The sequence below is a fragment of the Caloenas nicobarica genome, chromosome Z (genome assembly GCF_036013445.1).
Source record: "Caloenas nicobarica isolate bCalNic1 chromosome Z, bCalNic1.hap1, whole genome shotgun sequence".
NCBI lineage: Eukaryota > Metazoa > Chordata > Aves > Columbiformes > Columbidae > Caloenas > Caloenas nicobarica.
The window spans coordinates 98,410,594-98,433,147 of NC_088284.1; the positions used below are offsets into that span (position 1 = coordinate 98,410,594).

The 22,554-nt window shown below is 49.5% G+C and overlaps 1 protein-coding gene across 3 annotated transcripts in view; it reads left to right on the forward strand.

Moving 5' to 3' along the window:
- The window catches only part of PTPRF (protein tyrosine phosphatase receptor type F), a 382,739-nt gene that overhangs the window by 319,251 nt on the left and 40,934 nt on the right, over positions 1 to 22,554 (forward strand). For 2 of the 3 annotated variants that reach the window (XM_065657671.1, XM_065657672.1), the window contains exons 13-19: positions 1,464 to 1,657; positions 8,222 to 8,248; positions 10,531 to 10,648; positions 12,866 to 13,444; positions 14,049 to 14,146; positions 20,059 to 20,312; positions 21,025 to 21,115. In XM_065657671.1, coding sequence (XP_065513743.1) covers positions 1,464 to 1,657; positions 8,222 to 8,248; positions 10,531 to 10,648; positions 12,866 to 13,444; positions 14,049 to 14,146; positions 20,059 to 20,312; positions 21,025 to 21,115 — 1,361 coding nt within the window. The remainder of the gene's footprint in view (positions 1 to 1,463; positions 1,658 to 8,221; positions 8,249 to 10,530; positions 10,649 to 12,865; positions 13,445 to 14,048; positions 14,147 to 20,058; positions 20,313 to 21,024; positions 21,116 to 22,554) is intronic. The other variant, XM_065657673.1, reaches the window with a different exon arrangement.

Genomic DNA, 22,554 nt, shown 5'->3' on the forward strand with positions numbered 1-22,554 from the left:
AGGAGAGCCCTGTGGCTTGTGCAAGGTCAGTGCACTAAGTGAATTGTGGATTGCAGCATAGGCTGCTCCAGCCAGAAAGTGATAACTATTTAGGCACAGCCCCCTCCATTCCCATACCTTGAGCTGGCCTCATGGGGCTAAAATGCTCCATTCCTCCTTTCGCTATTTTATTTAATTATCTACAATTAAGAAGGACATCTGGGGAAATTAATGTATTGCCCTGCGGCTTAAACTGTGCTCACCTGCTGGGTAGATGTTTCTTCCCATCTAGTTGGTTGAAATAGCAACACTTGTTATGTCTGCGTGTCAGCTATCCATCCCTAATTATCTAATAACAGCTTGTTTCTTGCTTTGCTGAGAATTGGGGCGTATGGGGTTCCAGACCCCAGGATTTTCCCAGGCAGTGGAGGGTGGAAAGGGTCCTGCAGTAGAGGTGCCAGGATGGAGCCCAGGTCTTTCGCTTGGGTGCTGGGCACTCGCGTGGCAGCGGTGTCCTCCACAGGGAGCGCACACGTCTGCGCCCAGCTGCTTCAGCGGGAGGGAGCTCTCCAGGAGCAACCAAGAGGCTAATTTTTTAGCATTGACATTTTTGTCACAGTCAATGCAAGAGTAAAAAGTAATAAGGAGGTAATTTTTCCAAATGGTAAATAGGGTATAAATACATTTTTTAAGCGGGCCTCACCTTGCAAGAAAATTGATATTTTCTGGGCAGTGTAATTTTTCATTTTATTATCAAAAAGCATGCAGCTAGCCGTGCATGAAATACAGTCCCCAGAGCTGTCACAATCCCCACGGGCCCCTTTATCTGGCTGAGTTCAGTGGCTGCTGTCTCTGAGCTCTGGGTTATTGGTTTAGGATGGTGCTTTTCACCCTCGTTAACCTCTTGCTGTCCCAGGGGAGGAGCGTGTGTGCGCTCTGGCTGGTGGCGCGTACCAGGGCTCCCTGCAGGGCAGGCGCCACACCTGGCTGCACTACCTGGGGCTATGGGACTGCATTCAGGTGTACACAGAGGGATCTGAGAGGAGGGAGGTGTTGTGACAGGCAGGATGCAAAGGTGGCTTCAAAACCCCTGTCTCTGCTGCAGGGCACCCTGAGCTGCAGGTGGTTACCATGTTCTTTGTATTCTACTATATTCTCGTGTTGTTCCTTGCTCCCCTACTGCTGGAGACAAGAGAGGGATAGGTGGACCTTGTGTCTAATCCAGCACCGTGGCTTTTATTAGGGGTGCTCCTGCATGTCGCAGTAGTGTAGTGCTCTTTCGTACTGAGAGTAGCAAAAGTGCTTGGATACTGGGAAGAGGTTGGAGATGTGGTCATGCTGGAAAACTGCAGTGTGACCTCCTGGGCCAGGACGGGGAGCTTGTGCCAGCAGGGCCATCCTTGCGATAAGGTGGAGGGAAGGTAGCAAAGGAGTGACAGCAGTTGTGTGGTACCTGCTAACTGTCCATCTTGTGTGTGTTACAGTGCCCAGTGCCCCACCGCGAAAGGTGGAGGTGGAGTCTGTGAATTCGACTGCCATCCGGGTGAGCTGGAAGCTGCCCATCTCCAACAAACAGCACGGGCAGATCCGCGGGTACCAGGTTACATACGTGAAGCTGGAAAACAACGAGCCCCAAGGGCAGCCAGTGATCAAGGACGTCATGCTGTCAGAAGCACAGGTACGATGTGGGCACCACGGGCTGGCGGGCATGGCACCTTCCTTCACCACAGAGGGACAAGCAAGTTTAATCAGGAAAGGATTGCTGTAGGAAAGATGAGGTATAAAGATGAGGTATTGGACGATGCTCCTCTGTTAGCCCTTCTCCAACATGTACCTCTCTCTGCCTGCCTGTCCTGTGCAGACTCCAGCTGGAGCAAATTGTGTTTTGCCAGTCAGGTTATAAACCATCAGAGAGCTTCAAAGTCTGCTTCTTTTGTGCTGCTGACTACGTACAGGGCAAAGTTTCTCTCTCGGCAGAGTCCACCGGGGTGCTGCCTGTTCCTGGGGTGTGGGGGTGGTTCTGCACCGTTGGGTGGGCACAGCACGCCAGGCAGGACAGCCCCACTCTGGCTCAGCAAAGCCTCCTTCCCTCCTGCTTTTGCAAGGCAGGGACTTGACCTCGTGTTGCCTCTTGAACCCAAACTGTAGGTGAAGCAAACTGAGTCTGGGAAAGGCTGGAATGGGGTGAAGGGAAGAGTGAGGTGCAGGCCTGCATCACCTGTAAATGACTTTGCGCTCTCCAATTGCCATACAAGAATCTGCTCGTATTTATTTATGCCATCTCCTGGGTACCTCACAGGCTGTGAGCTGAGGCCCTGTTCCCACGCGGTGCTTCAGGCATGGTTATGCACTCTGCTCAGCCCAGTGATGTGTAGTTCCCTCTTTCCCAGGGTCCAGGGAAGTGTTTGGTGCCCTGTCGGTGGTGAAACACAACTCTTCTTTGGAGCAAGGGTCCTTCATCCTGGATGACCCATGCTCTTCTCAAGAAAGATAATCGTATAAATGAAGTACAGGATCTGCTGCTGTTGGAAGCAACGGATAATCGATTCAGAGCTGGCTTGCTTGAATGATGCCCAATATAAATACTGGAGAGCTGCAATGATTAATTGATCTGCCTCCTGAATGCAGCTGTGAATCATTTATACGTTTGTCAGTGGGGAGTGCAGCGCACAGAGATGGCTTTACTCCCCATTCATATTCTGAAGGATAAAACTCACTAATAATGTCGAAGGGGAAAACTTTAAAGACAGAAAATGCTTTGAGGGTCCTTGCAGTGTTGTCTGGAGCACGTCTCTGTTTATGTTTCAGATGTTGCTTTATTTTAATCGTTAGAAAAGATGCTTACTGCCCTTTATATATTCCAGGAGGATATAATCTTCTGTGTTGTTTGAACAATTGATGCTGTGTTGTTCAGCTGGAGTTTGGAGTTAATGGGTTGGTCCCAAGCGTAGGTGGGTGAAGTTGGCAATGTTGTTCTTGTTGGTGTTTTCAAATATTTTATGGTTGCCCAGCCAGTTCTGCTTTCACTCCTTACTCATACATTTCAGAGAGAGAAACCCCATACTAATGTGCAGGAATAAGGATGCCAGAGCCAGAAACTTTCCAAGGAGTATCGGATTTTGCATTATTTTGAATGTGTGCATCAAGGAGGCAAGCTGCTTGAAGTTTCCTGGCCTGTTAGACCACTTACCAGTCTTTCATATCTGGTGAATTTATGTGGGAAAGTTCTCGATTGCTGTTATTTTTTTTTCCCCGGTGTATGGTGCTGAACTCAACCACTGTAATTTTTGGACGGAAGTGAAGGCCAAAAGATAGTTGCAGAGAAGTGACTACTCTGAAGGAGTCATGTCACTCGTGGAATAAGGTAATGATGATCCTGCAGGGAAGAGGTTTCACTGACTTGGCAGAAGAGGTCTTTATTTCCCAAAATAATGAGAAGCCAGGCGTGACCTTTGCTTGTGATGAAATACACCTGCTCCAGAAACTGAAGAATGCTGTAAGAGCTGCCATCTTTCAGTACAGCAGTGCATGTCTTTGCAAATACCCAGATCAAACTTTAAAAAGTAGTCTTGGAAGAGTGGTTTTCTATGGGAGAAAACAAAGATTCACTGCACCACCTGTCGCTGAAGGTCACAGGATGAAGATGGCCAGAATATAGCCACAGTTTATATCAGTGCACAAGGAGAGAATTAAACTGATTGAAAATCTGAGGTCAGAGAAGAAATGCTCTGGACACGTAGGCAGAGCCCCTCCTCCTGCCTGGCCAGGCTGTCTGCTGATTTTGAGGAGGTATGTGCCACATAATCTGCTTGCTGCAGATGGTGTGAAGACACTGGTATTAAAGCTGACTCATGATTTTTCCTGACTGAAGATGAGAAACATAGAGAGAGTAAACGAAGATGAAAGGAAAAAGGAAAGGGAATGGAGATGTTAGCTATGGAGATAATATAGAATCTGAGTTTTCAAAACCATTTGAGCGGAAAGGACTAAAACAGTAGAGAAGTGGGGGCCCTGGTGCTGAGGAGATCACGTTTTATTTTGCAGCCTCCTGCCTAGGAAGAGTAATCAGTTGTTAGGAAGGTTTTGTGATGGACTTGAGAACTCTTTCTCCCGTCCATGGCTGCGTCTGTGACTGATTACCTGCGTCAGACCTCTCTGTGCCTTCTTGTCTGAGCGTTCACCTCCTACTGACAGACTGATGGACAAGCAGATGTGACCATGCCCTGTGGAGAAGTGCCCAGAGAGAGGATGTGTATCACTGCAGAGCTGGGTCAGATACCTGCACCACCTCCTGCACCAGCCCTGCCCTCATGGCACAGCCAGGTCCTGTGGTGGGCGATGGCAGAAGATCCATTTCTCTGCCATGGGTCTTGTGCGCAACACAGCCAAGCACCAAGAGCACTTTTGCAAGGACCAGGGGGACCAGTGCAGGGTGCCAGCTGCACTCCACTTCTCTCATACAAGACCTTGCTGTCTTGAGGGAGCGGGGGATGGCAGGGCCTTGGGCACAAGCATCAGGTTCTTCAGGGGAGGGCAAGGGACCACCTGCTTTCCTTGGTCTCCAATCCCTGGGCAGCTGCAGCATGTTGGGAGGAGCAGTGGGCCTGATGCCCTCCATCCCTTCCCAGGTACCAGTCCTGTGTGTCCTGCAGAGCTCGGAGCTGAGCAGCACCAGGCAGTGCGGAGTCTGGAGCACCGGGCACAAAGGAGGCAGCAGGGCCAGGGGAGGATGGGCCTTCCTGTTCGGGTTCCTGTGCAAGTGTGACTAGTTTGCTCGTTACAAGACAGGCAGCTAGACCCTGCCTGAACCTAGCTGTTGGTCCATTGTGTCCTGCTCCCAGTCTGCTTGTCTCAGCCTGGACTGGAACACCTCCCCATGCTGCAATGTGGCCTTGACAACTGCTCCTGCCCTCAACTGTGCAGCGTATTTTCTGGAGAGCCTGCTGCCCACATCTCTCTGGGGATGTGGTGTACACATTAGCCTCGCTGCTTACAGCCCTCTGCAGATCCAGCCTGCACAGATAGCTTTGCAGTGCTGCTGCTGCTGGGAGCTGGCTGGGTACGGCTGGGTAAAGGAGGTCAGGCTTTGTGGAAGAGAGACTCCTGCCACCTCCTCCTCCTGCTCTGCAAACAGAGTCGTGGCAGGGGAGAGGTGTTCTGCCCACGAGAAGGGCTGCAGGCTCATAGGAAGATTCTGTGGTCTTTGCAGGCAACACTTCTCCATCCAGCATGCAGACCGAGTGCACATCCCACCAGCTTGCTCCAGAAGAGCAGGAAGAAGTTAACAGCAGGCACTTCAAGCTGGGTTGAGATCAAAGGAGAAAGGGGAAGCAGAGACTCCTTTTTTCCCTGGGCAGTGCCCACCCCAGGCATAACACAGAAGAATTTACAGCCTCTCTCTTTCCCTGGGTGATAGTCAAGGATCTTTATCTGAATCTACTTGGAAGAGCTCCTCGTGCACGTGTACTCGGCTAGGTAAGAGTCTGGCATGGAGGTGAGATGTACTCTGCTTCCGAAGTGGGACAAAACTGAAAGGCATCATCCAAGAGATGTTTCACTAATGGACAAAGGCAAAGTTCTGGACCCCTCAGACACCTCTGGAGCCCTCAGACACTTCTGCATCCCACAGGCTGAGCACCCAAGTTTACACGTGGAGTTTCACTCTTGCACCACGGTCACTGAAGCAGAGAGGAGAAGGATCTGCAGGAAAACCACAGTATCTACTTCCCATAGCTGGGGCTGTTTAGGACAGCTTGAGTCTGTCTTTTGCAAGAGCTATGGTCAGGGAAAACAGCTGTTCCCTTGTGAGACATGACTACGCTGTGCGGTGTTGAAGTGTAAAATGAAACGTTAAGGCATTGCAGCTGCCATAAATACACACTGTTAGCTTTAGCACTTCCCTGGGCCATCCTGCCTTATGCACACAGCCCTGTCTGAGTTCTTTTTATGACAGCTCCTGGGCTTTTCAGATCAATTTGTCTTACTGACCAACCTTAAACAGTAAAGAAGCAATTGAACTAGTTTAAGGAAGGAAATGTTTTGATCTGCAGATGATATTTTCATAATGAAACTGAATTTATACCAGGGTATTCATGCAGGCCTGGCTTTTCACTGTTATTCCTCCAGCACAGATCTCAAGGCGTTTCTTTGCACTCTGATCTGATGCAAGATTAAAGTCCACTGAAACATAAGAGCAGACAGAGTTTGAACATTAAACACTTGGTATAAAATCCGAGTGGGTGATAAGCTCCCCGCTGTGGTGTGAGAGGCTGTGAGATGCAGCAGCCTCCTGAGCCCAGGTCGACTCCCCTGCTCGTTGCAGTGGGGTGTCACCTTCTGCTCCCGCAGTGACACGGAGGAGGGTTGGGGTGTACCCATCCGTCAGGGACATGGTGTTGAAACAGAAGCGTACTTCTGGGAGAAGGAGCTACCAGGCCTTGTGTCGTTCCTGGAGCAAGACTTTTGCTAGGTTTTAGATCAGCGAGGCAGAGTGTGTGGCCGTTGACCATGGTAGGGGCTGACTAGTGCAGGTAAGATGTCAGCTGCAATGACTTGGGTTGAGCTAAGCATGCAACACTGGCAATAACACCAGGATGTGTGTGGAAAGAGGGCCTTTAGTGACCACAATACTTAGTGAGGGCATTTGCTTTATAGGAAGTCTTTAGGGACAACTTGACCTCTTTACTGAAATTAAATTTTAAGATGGTTTAGGGGGATAATTCTACTGCAGTCTCATGTCATTGAGTGAGTGAACTGTAGTAAAATCTTAAAGGAATGTTTCTCCAGTCACTGCTTCTTTCTGAATTTAGAGAATAAAAAATATTTTGAAGGTATGCCGTGTATTTTACCGTTTTTACTCTGCTGCTGTGATAGGCTGCAGCCTGTGAAAGACACCTCAAATGGCCTCAGCACAAAAGGCAACTTGTAGCTTTAATACCATTTAGTACTTGTGCTGCACTTGCAGGTTCCCGGGCACTTGAGCAGCGTTAGCTGGGCTTGCCAGTGTCCTGAGCAAGTCAGTATCTGAGCACCATTTCACAGCTGGCAGCTCAGGCTCAGGTCAAGGCTTGCCAAGGCTCACAGTGTGAGTCAGGGGCAATGATACCTATCTTCCACTTTCATCTCTATGCTTGAACCCATCAACCGGTGCTTCCTTCAGGCAGATTTAGTAACCTGAGATGTAACGCATCACCTTGGCTGAGAGAGCTCGCTGTGATCTCTGCAAACCTTCCTTTGGTGCATCAACCACAAAGAACAGTGCTATGGGCATCCGTGGCAGCAGCCAAGGTCTCTAAATCTCGCCACCCCAATGCAGCTTTGATACCTTAGAGCCCCAAATCCAGCCATAAACCTATGCGTTCCCCCTTCAGAGCCCTAGTTGAGCTGCCATAGCTGAGAACCCACGTGAGCTTTTGCTGGGAAATGGTTTGTCTTACCTGCAGGGCTGCTCTTGTCAAGTGAGTGTTGCCACTTGGTGTTGTGTAATTGGGAGTGAGAAGCCGTTTCCTCAGTACAGGCACCAGTCTGAGCCTCACTCCAAGCCACGCAGCACTGCTGGGGAGGAGCGGCTTGGCGTGAAGCTCTGTGTAAGATCTCAGCCTCTCTTGCGCTGTTTACAAGAGACAGCACTTCTCGGTTTTCTGAGGTCCCCAGAGCATTTTCTTGCAAACGATACAAGAAAGACAAGCTCTGTAAATGCTGCATTGATGCTTCCCTGCAGAGAGTACCCTCTGAGTTTTGTGTGTCAAAGCCCTTGGTTCTCAACAAGAGATGGTGGCTGCAGGATCACTAGTACAGAAAGCGGAGATAAGGTCACAAAACTGTTTTGAGTGACTTGTGGGGCAGCAGTCAGCCCCAGAGCTGTGTTGATACAAGCTGTCCCTTCTTATTTCTGTCTGTGGAAGAGGCAGAAAAGTGCAAACAAAGCCAGAAGGGGAAAGGACTGCCAAGTTAGGAAGTGGTGACCTCTCCATCCGTGTGAGAAGGAAGCTCTTTGCCCCTGTTTGTGTGAATGATCTCAGACCTGCTGCGCAGGCTGGCGGCATGTAGAAAATTGCTCTATGCCATTCCTTCCCTTGGCACAGCCTGTGCCAGGTGACCCTCTGTGTATAAGTGTTGTAATCCCCCCAACCCACTCCTGCTAACCCCTGCTGTTGTTGTCGTCGTCATCCCCTTCCTACACGTTGCCCCTTAAAATTCTGTGTCTCCATTTTTCTCTCCTCCTTCCTTTCTCCCCCGTCAGTGGAGAGCTGAGGACTCCGTCGACCACGTAAGTACCACTTGTGTGTATTCCAGGTTGGAAAAGAGGGGTTTGGTAAATCGATTTGTGAATTTTGTAGACATAGTGCTGTCAAAACATCCCTTTCACTTCCTTAATGAGGCTGGAGAGTTACATTGTGAAACCTTCCACAAGCAGCAAATCCAGAGAAAATTGGCATTTAGATTGCTACTAAATGCAGAAAAGCAATTGACATTTCCTGTAATCTGTATTTCCAGCTTGTTGCAGTGCAGTTTTAGGCAGGCTCAAGTGATCAACTCAGGAGGTAGATACTACTTTCTGCAGTAGTTGGCCCACCAAGTTACGTGGTAAAATTAGATACATAATCTTTAAACCACATTGATCGTAGTCATGAAAAATAACCTACACTCTCAACCATGACCTTTGGCTGAAACAGAGATAGTAATAAGAAAACAATCACATTTAAACAGTAAAATCCAATTTTTCCCACATAATTTTGAAATATAAATTTGTAGGAACAAACTAGAAAATGACCTTTTTAGAGTCAGCAATTCAATTACGTGCCCTACTGTGAGCTTCCCCAGCACGATGCATTTCTCCTCCTGCTTTATACAGAGGATTCTCGCTCAGAGTGGCTTTCTCATGACAGCACTGTGTTTACATTATGCAATCAGACCTTCTTTCATCCATCCCTCATCTCTCTCCCCTCCTCCCAGCTCGCTTGCTTTGCTCCCGGTGGCATGGTTTTGCGTGAGAATTTCTCTTTGCATGGGTTTGGGAGGAGTGAATTCTCTTGGGATGTTCAGAGTCTGCAGGTTTTGTGTGAGTGCTTCCCCCGCGGGTCCATTGGCACCGATCGGACTGTGCGTCCACTCGCCCGCACACACGATCTGCTGCAGGGGCGGAGTTGGGATCGGACTTTGGTTCACACGGTGATTTTTGGCGGGGTTCTTGTTGGTGCTTGTTGATTTTTCTCTGGGCTGACTGGTTCCGCAATGGTAGCAGGGTGATTTTGATGAGTAAGCCTGGGCAGGTAACCTAAACCAGCAGCACTGAATGGAAATCAGCAGGTTTAATGGTGTGGGTGTTTGTGCAAGTGAGTGATGGGAGACTGGCTGTGCTCTGAGAGCAACCACAGGCGCCCTCATCCCCCTCAAGCTGGCAGGGATCCCCCCAGCAGAGATCAGACCCCTGGAGCAGCCTCTAACAGTGCTCGTGCTGCCTGTCCTCAACAACTCGAGCTTAACCTTCTCCATCTCTGCCCTTCTCTCTGTCTGAAAGAGTAAATAACCAACCCAGAGCCTCTGCTTCCTTTCCAAAAACTTCCCCAGCCCCTTTCCAACCCAGTTGTCTCTCGCTCCCTGACCTGATGGGTTATTAGTGCTAATGGCCCCAGTCCCTTTCACAGTGCCCACAGTCGAATCATGCTCAGGGGTGCCTGCCCTGAGCTCGCCGCAAGCTGCTGGGAGCTGCTGAACTCACTGTGCTTGCTCGCTTGCAGGCCTGGCCAGCCGGGCTTGGCATGTTGCTGCTTGAGGCCAGGAGGGAGGAGCGGTGCTCCTCTCTTTGATCTCAAATTGAAGTGCAGAGCTGTGCCCTGCTCCTGCCCAGGGGAAGCCAGAGCACACAAGGGTGCTCGCACCCTGCCGAATCCACCCTCCTCCCCGACCTCCCACAGCGCAGGGTTTTCCCTCCCTTGCCAATGCCTTGTGCAGACCCCGTCCCATCCCTGCAACGCTGTGCCTGGCAGGGAGGCTGGATACGGTGCTGTATGTAGCACTGCAGGTGCTCCCTGCCTGGGGTCCCTTGCCCCTGCCCGGCCCCTGTGCTCCCTGCAGCTCTGCTCCAAGAGGCAACTTTAAAAATCCCCCAATTAGCCCCCAAGAGATTTCCACAGCTAGCTGAACTGGCTTTTGCCCTGGTTCACAGCTCCACAGTCCTCTTACTCTCAGGCTTGCTGCGGCAGGGTGGCTCTTGCTTAACACAAGACGGTCTCTGGAGCAGATCTCCCTCTTGGCAGAAGCCGTGGGAGAGCACAGCTGCTGACAGAAGTTGCTGGTGGGTCCCTGGAAAGGCCAAGTGTTAGAGGCAGGAGTTGAAATTAGGCAGGTGAGTGGTGGAGTGGCAGCACTTGTTGTTTGCTGGCTCTGTGCGGGTGTGTGCTTGAATGCAATGCCTGAGTGTGAGCCAGCAAGTGTGTTGGTGTGTTGCTGTTGGAGATACTGACCCCGGTGCCCTGCTTTTGCTCACTCCAGTAACAAGTATTTGCTCTTCTCGTTTGCCTCTTCCCTGCCTCGTGGATGCGCTCCCAGGAGACGGTCATCGGAGGCCTGCTGCCAGAAACCACCTACTCCGTCACCGTCGCTGCCTACACCACCAAAGGAGATGGTGCCCGCAGCAAGCCCAAAGTCATCACCACCACAGGGGCAGGTGAGTGGAGGGAGCAGATGCCACAGCCTTGTAGGGGTGGTGGTAAAACCTCCGAAGAGGTACACGGGGAGTATGGCCAAGGCACCTGTACAGGAAGGAAGCCAGAGGGCTGGAGACGCCGCAGAGGTACATACTTGTGATCTCCAGCCCTTGCTTACAGGCTTTGCCGCTGGATCACCCGAGCAAAGTGCAGCACAGATGAAACTCACGGGTCTGAGCTCTTCTGCATAGTCCAGAGACCTGGGAAGAGGAAGCCTGAAAGTCCAGGCCCTCCCTCAGCTTTGGAGTCATGGCCTGTCCTCACCTTGTTCCCATAGGCAAGTGCCATGTTGTGCTTCCTGCGGTGACTGCAGTGCCACCTGGGCTGGCCCCTGGCACAGGGGGCTCCTCAGAGGTCCTTCACAGCTCCCCCCCCAGCCATTGCTACTGCTGCCTCCTCAGGCTTACATAGCTAAGCCCAGCTGTTCCTAGAGCCATGGTTAAATCTGGAATGCAACAAACCCTGCCATAGGAGTGCTGCGGACACAACTTCTAGGTCCTGGTGATCCCAGCCAGTTCAATTCTGCTGTCTCAGTAAAGACTCGTACCCTGTGCCTAGTGCAACACAGGAGCCTCGGCCGGGAGCAGAGGCACCCAGGAGTTCATCAGGTGCTTTCCTCCGGATGCGGTCAAGCTTGCCTTTGGTGGTGGCACCAACTAGTTGACAGTGTCTTGTCCTCGATTTCCACTCACTAAACCTGTCCTACAACCAATAATCCTGCTGCTTCCTCACACCAGCCGCAGGAGCAGTATTTACCACTTGTTATTAGGGGAATGCAGCTTGTACAAACTGAGAGTGTTTGTTCCTGGTGCTTTTAAACGAGGAACAGCTTGCCAGCTCCTCCGTGCTGCATATGGGGAGCTCCAGAGGTAGTTTCCACTGTCACTATTTCAAATGCTGTCTCCCTTGTGCTTTGCCATGATGTACGCTCTGTTCATCAAATTGCTACAGCTGTCCTATAAACAGGAAAAGCTTCCTAAACATCCCAGTGTTGCACTGTAAACCACAGCGGGTCTTCCCATGTTATGGTGCACATTTAAAGTTAATATTTGGAATCAGCTTTGAAAATAATGTGTCCCATAATACCAGCTGCTGTTAGACATTGTATTGTGAGTGCAAGGAGGATGGTACTGGCAGTGGAAGAGTAATTGTATGCCTTAAATACCTACAAAAGCACTCCAGAGCTCCCTTCGTACAGGGTCTTCTGCAGGCTTGACCTCAAGGGTAGTGCTGGTATCGCCCTCTGATGGCAAAATCGGGGCATAATTCTGTCAAATACATATTGTGCTCATCTTTGTGCTCATACATTGCAAAACTGTGCAAGGATATTTAACTAGGTTTGGCTACAATCCCATTTTCGTTTTCATATCAATGGCCCCATTCCTTTGATTCTGAGTATCTTCCCTATCAGTTGATTTGTTTACAAATCTGAGCTGATGTGAAGTGAAGACACATCCTTTTTTGACAGAAGGAGATCAAGGTATTAAACCATCAATTTAAAGTCATCAGTTCCTAACCAGTGACAGCAACACCCCTTGACTTGTGCAGCATAAGCAAAAATCCTGTGGAATGCTTGTGTTCACCTCTCACATCGACACTGACTTCACGAATCTGCTCATCAGCTAAACCAAAATGTATTCTGATGGCAAATAGCCCGCCCAGCTCTGCTCACTGCCTCTGCAGATGGTAAAATTGCAAGGTTTCAGGATGAAATTTGTCTGCCTCCAGACAGTCCAGGGCGCTGGACTCAGGCTTCTGTGTGTCTGTTGGGTACAGTGCGCTGGGGCCAGCGTGGCCTGGTGCTGTGCACTAGCTGAAGACCACTGATTGGGAGGATGGGATTCAGATCTTCTCTGAGATAAATGCGATGCTTTGAGGTACCTTAAACCTTTCCTGTAAAAGGGGATGAATTTTGGGGCTGGCCATGGCTGAATTTATTCCCTGTTTAAATGGCAACACATGGGAAAATGGCAGCTAAGGGCTGGCTGGCTCCAGCTTCCCTCGCCACCGGATTAGGGTTGGTCTGCCTCTATCCATTTGAATTGTCTGTCGTCCTCTTCACTCTGTTGTCTGAACTTTCCCACTTTCCTCAATCCTCACGGACTGAGCAGCACGGAAGCGATCCTTCCTTCCCCTCCTCGCAGGCTATAGATGGTCATTGTGTGTTTATGTTGCAGTCCCGGGGAAGCCCACCATGATGATTAGCACGACAGCCATGAACACAGCCCTCATCCAGTGGCACCCACCCAAGGAGATGGTAGGGGAGCTGCTGGGTTACCGGCTGCAGTACAGACGTCTTGATGAGGAGAAGATGAACACGATAGACTTTGGGAAGAGAGACCATCACTACACTGTGACCAACTTGCACAAGGGGGCCACGTACCTCTTCAAATTGTCTGCCAAGAACAGAGCTGGCCCAGGAGAGGAGTTTGAGAAGGAGATCACTACCGCAGAAGACGTGCCAAGTGGCTTCCCACAAAACCTGCGCGTGGTGGGTCTCACCACTTCTACCACAGAGGTTGCCTGGGACCCCCCAGTTTTGGCAGAAAGAAATGGCAAGATCGTCAACTACACAGTGGTATACAGGGACATAAATAGCCAGCAGGACCTGGTTAACATCACCAAGGACACAAGTATCACTTTGACGAATTTGAAGCCCGATACCACTTACGACATCAAAGTGAGGGCCCGCACCAATAAGGGGGTTGGGCCGCTCAGCCCCAGCATCCAGTCCCGGACCATGCCTGTTGAGCAAGGTAAGTGCCCCTCTAACAAGCCCTAACAGCAAGCTCAGCCTGCAGGACAGGGACTTTTGCTTTGGTTCATGAGGCTCTGACTAATGAGAACAGGTACTGTGTGGCTCCCTAGTCTAAAATTAGTTCAGCGAAGGTTTCCTTAAAGTTGCCGTTTGGGGGGAGAGGGGCGTTGGTGGTAGTTTAATTGCCTTTGTCGCTCCACAGGCACACTTTGGTGTTTTATCTGTACATGAAAGGCTCTTGCCTGAACTGGAGCAAGTGGCTGGGTAGGATCATCTGCAGATCCAGTACCCAAGCACCACTGTTCTTTGATCATGGAAAAGGGCCAAGAGAGTGTGAGTGGAGGAGGGAGATAGGAAGGCTACAGTTCAGCCTACAACTTCCTTTCTGTGATGCCGTATAGTCAAAATCGAAACTCTGCTGGAGACTGGAGACTTGGTAAAAGGCTGCTGCTCTTTTCTCCTCATCTCTCACTTCTCTGCTGTTGCTGAACTCTTTGACCTCTGCTGCTGAGTTAGACAAAGAGAGACTTGGAGCCCAGCTGCTCCCTGGCTCCCTCCTGACTTGGCCTTACAGTGCTCACATATCTTGTTTGTCATTCCAGTGTTTGCTAAGAACTTCCGCGTCAATGCCGTCATGAAAACTTCTGTGTTGCTGAGCTGGGAAGTGCCTGACTCCTATAAATCTGCAGTGCCTTTTAAGGTAAGGGTGAGATGCAGAGGATGGGGAGCTCTGCCTGTGACCGTGGGCAGGGCAGTGGAAAGCAGCATCTTGACCTGCCACATGATGTTCTCAGGCTATCAGGCAAGAGACCAGCAGAGCAGGGTCGCATTGCTCCCTGGCCTGGGGTCTTGTGGAGCTCAGATCTCCAAGCCCAGGTTAGAGAGCCACTCTTGCATTTAAGCACCTGTACATGAACGATGGCACACAGTAGACCACACTGCTGCTTGCTTTCCCTCCTGTCATTCTTCTTAGGCCAGAAGGTGATGTGGTTTTGTTGATTTATTTCTGTTTTGATCAGTTGTGGAATAGCCAGTAGGCACTTGGCTCATGGCTGAATTACACCAACAGGAAACACCAAGCAGTGAAGGCATGCGCTGGGCAGAGGCAGTCTGAGGATGGGGATGTCTTGGGGATCATAATACATATTTCTGGCTTCTCACCATCCGACTAGAAACCCATCTTTGCCATAGCAACTTTTCCTAAATACCCACTCTTCCCTTGATAATGCCCCTGAGTTACTTGCCTTTTCAAAGGGAAATGGAAACTGGTCCAGCCCCCCAAATCACTGATGCTTTTTCCATGGCCAGTTGTGGTGGTTGTTCACACAGTCCTAATCAGAGCTTCACTCCTCCATCAGCTTTCTTAAATATCTTGTTACCTGGTATCACTTGGTTGTGGCCTTACCGGCCAGGCTGGCCATTGAAGCTCCATGACAGTAGTTACACAAGCTTGTCCTAATGCCTGGCTCGGAGTTGAAGTGTGAAAAGTTATGTGATTTAATTGGAAGAGATCACCAGGATAAAGTGGTCTGAAAACCAGCCAGTGAATCAAGCTAAGAATGACTGCATCTGCAACGTGTCCTGTCTCAAACATCTGCATTGTCTTTATGAGTTACTTCTGAGCGTCAGGGCAGATGCATAATCTCAGGGAGTGAGGGAGAGAAGCATCATCGCCCTTCCAGAAGGTGTTACAGGTGTGAGCAGCACAAGATGTGTCAGTGCAGAGGGAACTCTGCAGGAATCGCTGCTGCACTCTTTTCTCCAGCACAGTTCTGCATGTAGTGTCATCCATCAGGCTGCAAGGCAACACTGATGACCTGATCTCTTCCTGCTCTTGTGTATCCCCCAGTGCGGATCACTGATTTGGGTAAAAGACTTGACTGTGTTGTAAATTTCTGCAGAACTCAGTGCAGCTTCTCTCCCTTAAGAAACAAGACCAACACGTAACATCACCAAGGATGATCTTCCACCCAGTCTCAGCAGCTATCTGCTGCCTCTGTGAAGGTGGCCAGGGATGGGAGCAGCGTGACTTCCCTTTCTCCTTGTACATGCCCCTGCCATGCTGTGCCTAAAGAACAAATGCGAGGTTTGCATGAGCTGTGGAGGATTCATGGCCAGGGGAATGAGAGGAAATTCTTGAACTGCATCCACATCAAAGTGTGCGAGCACCTCCCCTTCCTTGTTACTAACTCTCCTTGTTTAAATCCTAAAGCTGAATTACTATGATCAATACCAGACGCTTGTTAACATGCAGAGTTTAGCTGAAGCAGACAAGGCTTTTGTGAAGACCTCGTGCTTATTCAAAGCTTTCCCAAATGTAGGGTGCATTAGGATCAGTGTTCAGACATCTGGCCGCAAGGAACTTCACAGATCCCTGATACTTTGCACCCTGCTGAAGAACCAGTCTGCTTCATCTTGCCTTATTCTTGTGGCACAAAGCCCACATCTGTCTGACAGTGCAGTGCTGGGAAGGGACAGTGTGACCTTTGGAGCATTACTACCACATAGGGTTGGTGGAGTGGTTGGAGGTAGCCAGGGGCCAAGGGCGTAGTGCTGATGCCTTGTCTCAGCCTCTCAGCTGCGACTGCTTACAGGGAGGGTGACTCAGGGTCTGGCCCTGCTGCGGGTTAACCCTCAGATGACACAGGAGCAGATGGCATTAGCCACTTGCTAACTGAAGAGCAGTCATGCGAACGAGAGTGTTACAAGGATATTTCTCTAATAGTGTCTTCTTTCTATTAATATTCCCAGACTTGCAGACACACGTGAGTCAAGGCCAGGAGTGGAGAGGGTCAGCTCCAGGTTGCTGACTCTACCACTTGAAAGAAATCTGTAACCTTCAGGACTTTGTGTTTTTATAAACAAGGTTCACCTCTCTCCTCTAATTCAGACACATGGGATGCTGAGGCCAGAACCTAATACTGTAACTAGCATAGCAGATAAATCTCCATGGGAACAATTAGTATTATCTACACTTGATAAACAGTCTCATGCTAAATCTGTGTCCCAAAGGGTGTCATATTCTACTTTAACAGATTTAATTAAAGTAGATATTGTTCTGTCAATGAATAGAGAGGCGCAGGCAGGACTGGTGCTATTTTTTTTTATAGGGGATGAACTGAGACCTTAGGAAGTTTCATTGCTACCAAATCAATAATGAAGGTTTGAGTTCTCTTTGGGGAATTTTCACAGCTTCTTCTGGTCCAGGAGATAAATTCATTGTAAAATGTTGCCCAGCAGTTGTGGACCAGGGACATTCTTCCTTTTCTTTTCCAGTGTGCTTGCAGAAAGCTGTTCTGGAGCTTTCCTGGAAAGTACAAGGTAGATACAACCTTCTCCTTGGGGAAACTGCACTTTTCTGAGACACTTTCTTCAACTTAAGAGGAGAACAGAAGGCATTTTACAAATGGGAGAAGGAATACCACTTTTTAAAATGACTATGATAGAGGTTCAGAAATAAGCCCTGAGAATGGTGGGGCGAGCTGTCTCACAGTGTGTCCCAGAGAATGTAGTAATTACTCCTGCCCCCAAAAAAGGCAACCTCATCTACTTCTTCATCGAGTAATTATGTTTTCCGGTGTTGCACACTACATGTCATTTCATCTTTTAGTTCAATACATTTTTTACTGCCTTAAAATCAAGCAACAGACCTTTAGCGGTGACATTTGGACCCACCTAGCTTCGCAAATCTTCTCTTGTGAGTAAGAGCAGCACAAATGACATTTTACAGCAATCCATGGGGCAGTCAGCATGTCTGGCAGTTCAGAGCCCTTGGGCCAAATTTGCTGCTGACTTAAGTACTTACCAGTTGGCCATGGTGCAACCTCTAAATAGGATTGCTGCTTGAGCTCCCAGGCGTCTTCAGCTGCACACGAATGACTGTTTCTGAGCCCCTACATTATTGTAAAGTTTGTGTAGAGGCCTTAACTAATGGTGCATAACATTTGAGAAGACAATGTGTTATGGCAGGTAAAGGAACGTGGAACTGCTGCTACAGCAACTGTGAAAAGGGGAGATGACGAAGGACGCTTCAGGAAAGCATTTCAAATGCCAATTTTACCGTCTTTGGACACAAATTTATGTGCATGGCAGTAAAAATCATCATCTCTTGTCAAGACTGAATCAAAGACTGTGTCCTGGCTGATTCCAACACAGAGCAAGCAGGGAAATTCTGAACTGGTGTGCGTGGCCATCTCTTCTGCTTCATCTTGCCCCAGGAGAACAGCCACGTCCCCAGCAGAGGCCTCATCCACAGGCAGTTGGTGAGCAAGAGTCTTCCCTTGAAGCACACACAGAAGCAGTTGATGACACCTTTATTAGCAAAGACTTTATAATGAGAAGTCTTACTTGAGAGGCAACAGAACTCTTTGTGGGCTTTGCATCCTTCCAGCATACCTCTTAATGTTGGAAGTTTGGTTTTGTTCAAGTCTGTATTGGAGCACATAAAGTGAGGTCCCGCTGCTCCCTCAGGACACTCCTGACATGCTTTCATCTGGAGTATCTGGACCTGCACTATTGCACTATCATGGCAAGGGGTGGTGCTGGGACAGACAGCACAGCTGCTAAGATGACTTGAAGCTCCTGTCTTAGTTGTGCCTACTTCTGTGTCAGAGCAGGGTGAAACCTGCCAACTAAATATCTGATATTTCGGCACTGTAAGGAGCATTTCTTCATTTTACTTTTTTCACTCACTTTAGCACCCGTCTGATGTGCATGCCTTTGGAGAAAGAAATTAAAGCACAGAAGAAAATATTTCAGGAGTCACAGCAGAGGACAACTCCTTCCAGCCATCCTACCTGTGACAGCCTTTCCTGCATGTGAGGCAGCCAGCAGGGGCTTTGTCCCTGCAAACCTCTGTTATTTTAGTACTTGGTACTTATTTTAGCAGTTTATCCCTGAAGACTGAAGCATGTCAGCAAGCGAGATTGATTGCATCTCTCCTCCATTGCTGGCTCCTCGCTGCTGCTCTGTTACCTCTTGGGAGTCTCTTCTCAGCAGCAAAAAAGCTGCAGCTCTTTTCCTATCCCGACTTCCATGCAAAGTGACCTGAAGAGGTTTTGAAGCATGCTGTGGGTATCGCTGTTTGGATAACGCAGAAGCAGAGCTGCACATTCCAGGCCTAACCTGGTCCCTGTGCTCCACTGTCCTTCAGATCTCTTTCCAGGGCTTCCCTCCTCCTCCCAGCTCCAGCACTAAATATTAAAGCAGTGCTAATCAGCTGCCTTTGTCCCAGCAAGCCCACAGCTTTCCGCAGATTTCTGCCACCTGCTAAAAAGGTGACTTGGAAGGAAAGTTTGGTCCCTCCCTTGCTGCCTACATCAGCCTGAACGGCAGGCTCAGCTGGTGAAAAATCTGTTGTACTTCAAGTAATTTTTCTTCCACAGAGCTGTCTGCTCTCTCTCTCGAGGCCGCTGCTGGAAAGAGCACGTTTTACTGTGTGGTCTCTGCCTGTAGCACGTAATAGCTGCCATGGTTTAACATGCTCCAGCTCCGCCATTGCCGGTTTTTGGCATGCTGTGTCTCTGCACCGCTATCAGGAATCCAGCGCTCCCCTGCCATGCTGGACGGTCACCCAGTGGAAGGAAACATGCTGGTTTAGCACAGCTGGGACACAACCTCTGGTCTCTGCAGTGCTCTGCACTCTGTCGCCAGGAACTGTTTTGAGTTTCTGGCCTTGCAGAGGCAGCACTCAGGGTTTTGGGGTACAGCGGTTGTTCCTGCCAGACCAGGATCGAGATTCCCGGGGCAGACAGGCTGTTTGGTGCAGCTAATACGGCAGTGCCCATGGCTGCTGTGCCTTGGGGGAGATGGGGGTCCTGCGTATCTGCAACAGGGCGCTGAGAAAATGTAAAGCTGAGGTGTCGGCAGGCGAGGGGGCTGCCCATAGCCACGGGCCACCAACAGCCCTGCCCTGCCCAGCAGCCCCTTGCTGCAAGCACAGCAGCAAAAAGCAGCACCAATCTTCTGCCTGCGGCTGGCGCGGCACCAGCATCTGTCGTCATGGCAACAGGGTGTCACACCTGCAGAGCACTGTTTCGGGTACCAATTTGTGAGCCCTGCACGGGATTTGTCAGATCATTGGTGAGGCTTGTAACCTCCTCCCACCCCCGGTCACCTTGCTGGGAGGGGGATGTTCTGCATTAGCCATTCGATCAGGCATCAGCTGGTAGACACAGAAATGACACCAATTTAAAGCAGACGGGATTTTACACCAAAAGCATATTGTGTGTTGTAGCCTTGAGAGACAAGAAACAAAGCCCCATTCATCTCCATGCGAAGGCAAGGCGCAGCCATCTGGTTTCTTCCCTGGTCCCGGCGCTGAAAAGCCACACGTGTGGCACCACCAGCCTCACCGCTGGCACCGGCCGCCCAGGCTTTGCTGAGATGACCCTCTCTGCTCCATCACTGCGAGGCACAGGGAGCATGACTGAACCCTCTGCTGGGGGCTGCTCTTCTTTAACTAAAGATTTATGGCTGTTTACGAAGCACACCGTAGCTGAGCCACCTGAGGGAGGGCCCAGAGCCAAATTGTCGTCTCTAACGCTGCTATTTTGAGTGTGAGTTTTCATCAGCGGCTGTCAGCTGCATGAATGTGTCCTTTTCCTATTTCAGATTCTGTACAATAGCCAGAGCGTGGAGGTGGACGGCCACTCGATGAAGAAACTCATAAGTGACCTCCAGCCAGACACAGACTATTCTTTTGTGCTAATGAACCGTGGGAGCAGTGCTGGGGGGCTCCAGCACCTCGTCTCAATCCGCACCGCTCCTGACGTCTTGCAAAGCAAACCCATCGCCACAAACAAGTACATGCAGGAAGGAAAATTCACACTCGCCCTTCCCAAAGTCCAGACCACTGTGCCAGTTAGGTAGGTGCCGTGCCTGGGTGGAGAAGGCAGGGTGGGGGACTAGAGATGGGGAAAAAAGGCAGGGTCAGACCTCTGGCAACCTGTGGATTTTGTAACCTGGGAGTGAATTTTTGAGCAGGCTGTGGTACAGAGCCAGGCATTTACCCATAGCATGGGATCACACTGCTGGCTCTTTCTGAGCAAATATTTATGTGCAATAAAATTAAGACAATTCTCTGACAGTTCGCCCTCACCCTGGCGGGTATACTCCAGATGCTACCAGCAAAAACGCAGCTGAGGATCAGGAGGGACTTTCTCTGACACTGTATAATATCCTTTAAATAAATAATGCTTAAAGCCTCAAGGAGATTAAAAAAGCGAGTTTGTGGAAGTCTTATTCGTTACTGTGGTATCCTTGTGCTGAAGCACAATTCCCCCAGGGTTCTTGCTACAATCCGATTATATAAATGTCCTTCTACAGCTCCTGCACCACCCTCTGGAGCACAGTCTGTAGATCTTCATTAACCTAATGAGTGCTAACAGGAGTATTCTTTTCTCTGGTGCAGCTGGAAAACCAACCTCTTTCTTACAGAACCCTTTTCCTGCTTACAGGGCAGGGAGAGGAGCAGGTTGTCCTTGGGAGGTGTATGGCACGTGTTATTCGGTGACCTGCCAGAGAGATGACTTAGGGTCCAGTGTTGACGTTTTCCTTCCTTCCTTCCTTCCTTCTCAGGTGGTACTACATCGTGGTTGTGCCAGCGGATCAGAGCACCAGCAGCCCGACTGCTCGGTGGCGGACACCTGATGAGATGGAGCTGGACCAGGTAGGAGTCTCCAGCAGCTGCTGTGATGGAGATGGCTCCCAGTGACCGGGATGCCTTGCCCAGGCCTCCTGGCAACAGCATGGGTGCAGGGACATAGGTGCAGGCTCTGCGTCAGAGAGGGGGAGCTGTGGGATGTGCCGTGCCCACTCAGCCTTTCTTGGCTAGTGAGAGCATGTAGGAAGAAGGCTGGAATCAAGCAAGGGAGGAGCCACCTCCCAGAATTTGCCCCATCAGGAGAGCACACTTGAGTGTCTCATAGCTCTGATTGGGACAGATCCTGTCTTGTGTTGTACGCTCTTTGCAGCCTTTTTCAGCTGAAGCAACCATGCTGATGTTGAAAACAAGCTAGGAGAGAAAGGTACTGTTTTCAGTTTATTACGCTGTTCTGTCAGGAGGCTTTTCTCTCTCTTTCTGGGTAGGACCTGAGCCTGCAGTTTGGATAAAGAGTTCTCTCTAGTACCCAACAAAACCTGCAAAGCTCCCTTCATACTTGCTTGTTAAAGGCTTTCAGTATTCATCAGCCCATTCACTCCAAGAGGCAGCTTATTCCACGTAGGAGTCCTCCAGCACCAGTAGCGTGGTACCTGTGTGGGCGTCAGAAGAGTCACACACAAGGGGTTTGTGGGCTCTCTCTTCCCCACCACACCACCACCCCCAAAGTAATAAGGAAAAATTCCAAGAAATCACACATGGAAGGGTCCATTAAGAGAACAAAGTTGCAAGCTTGAAGCACTCAGAAATTACAAAGTGTTAGAAGCTGTAAGTCAGCCCGGCTTATGATTAATCTTTAATTGCGTGATTGCACAGCCTTTTCCATGGGGTCCCAGCTCAGGCCATGTAGGGGTGGATCTATTCTACACATGAAGCACAATTGTGTGATGGAGAACCATCCTCTGTAGGTCTCCTGCATCATTTCATTTCAGAAACTGGAAGATGTCATGAGAAGTAGAAGACTAGGATGAGAAAGGATGGTTTGGTTTTGAGCTTTAGGTGGCTGAAAGCTATTGAGAGAACTGCTTTCTAGCTCTGTTTCAGTCCTGGGCAAATGATTTAAGATAAAATTTTCATTAGCAGCCACTGTTTTACATGTTCTTGGTTTTTTTTGAATGCTGAGTTTGAGATCCTGGAGCCTCATTTGCAAAGCTTAAGCATCCCCAGCTGCAGAGAAAGTCAATAGGAGCTCTGGTGGATACAGACAGTACTATTAAAAAAATGCTAAGTTTTCTTTAAAAACAAAACAAGCCAATGTCTTTTCAATTTGACATTCAAAATTAGTGGGCGTTTTTTACATTAATGTCCCTGCATCTCTGTTCTCCATCTGTAAAATTAGGAAAATCACTTTCATCTCACCTCATATGGATATTTGGAAGATAAGTTCATTAATGTTTGTGAAGCACTTGTAATATTACAGTGATCAGCACCAGAGAAAAGCCCACGAG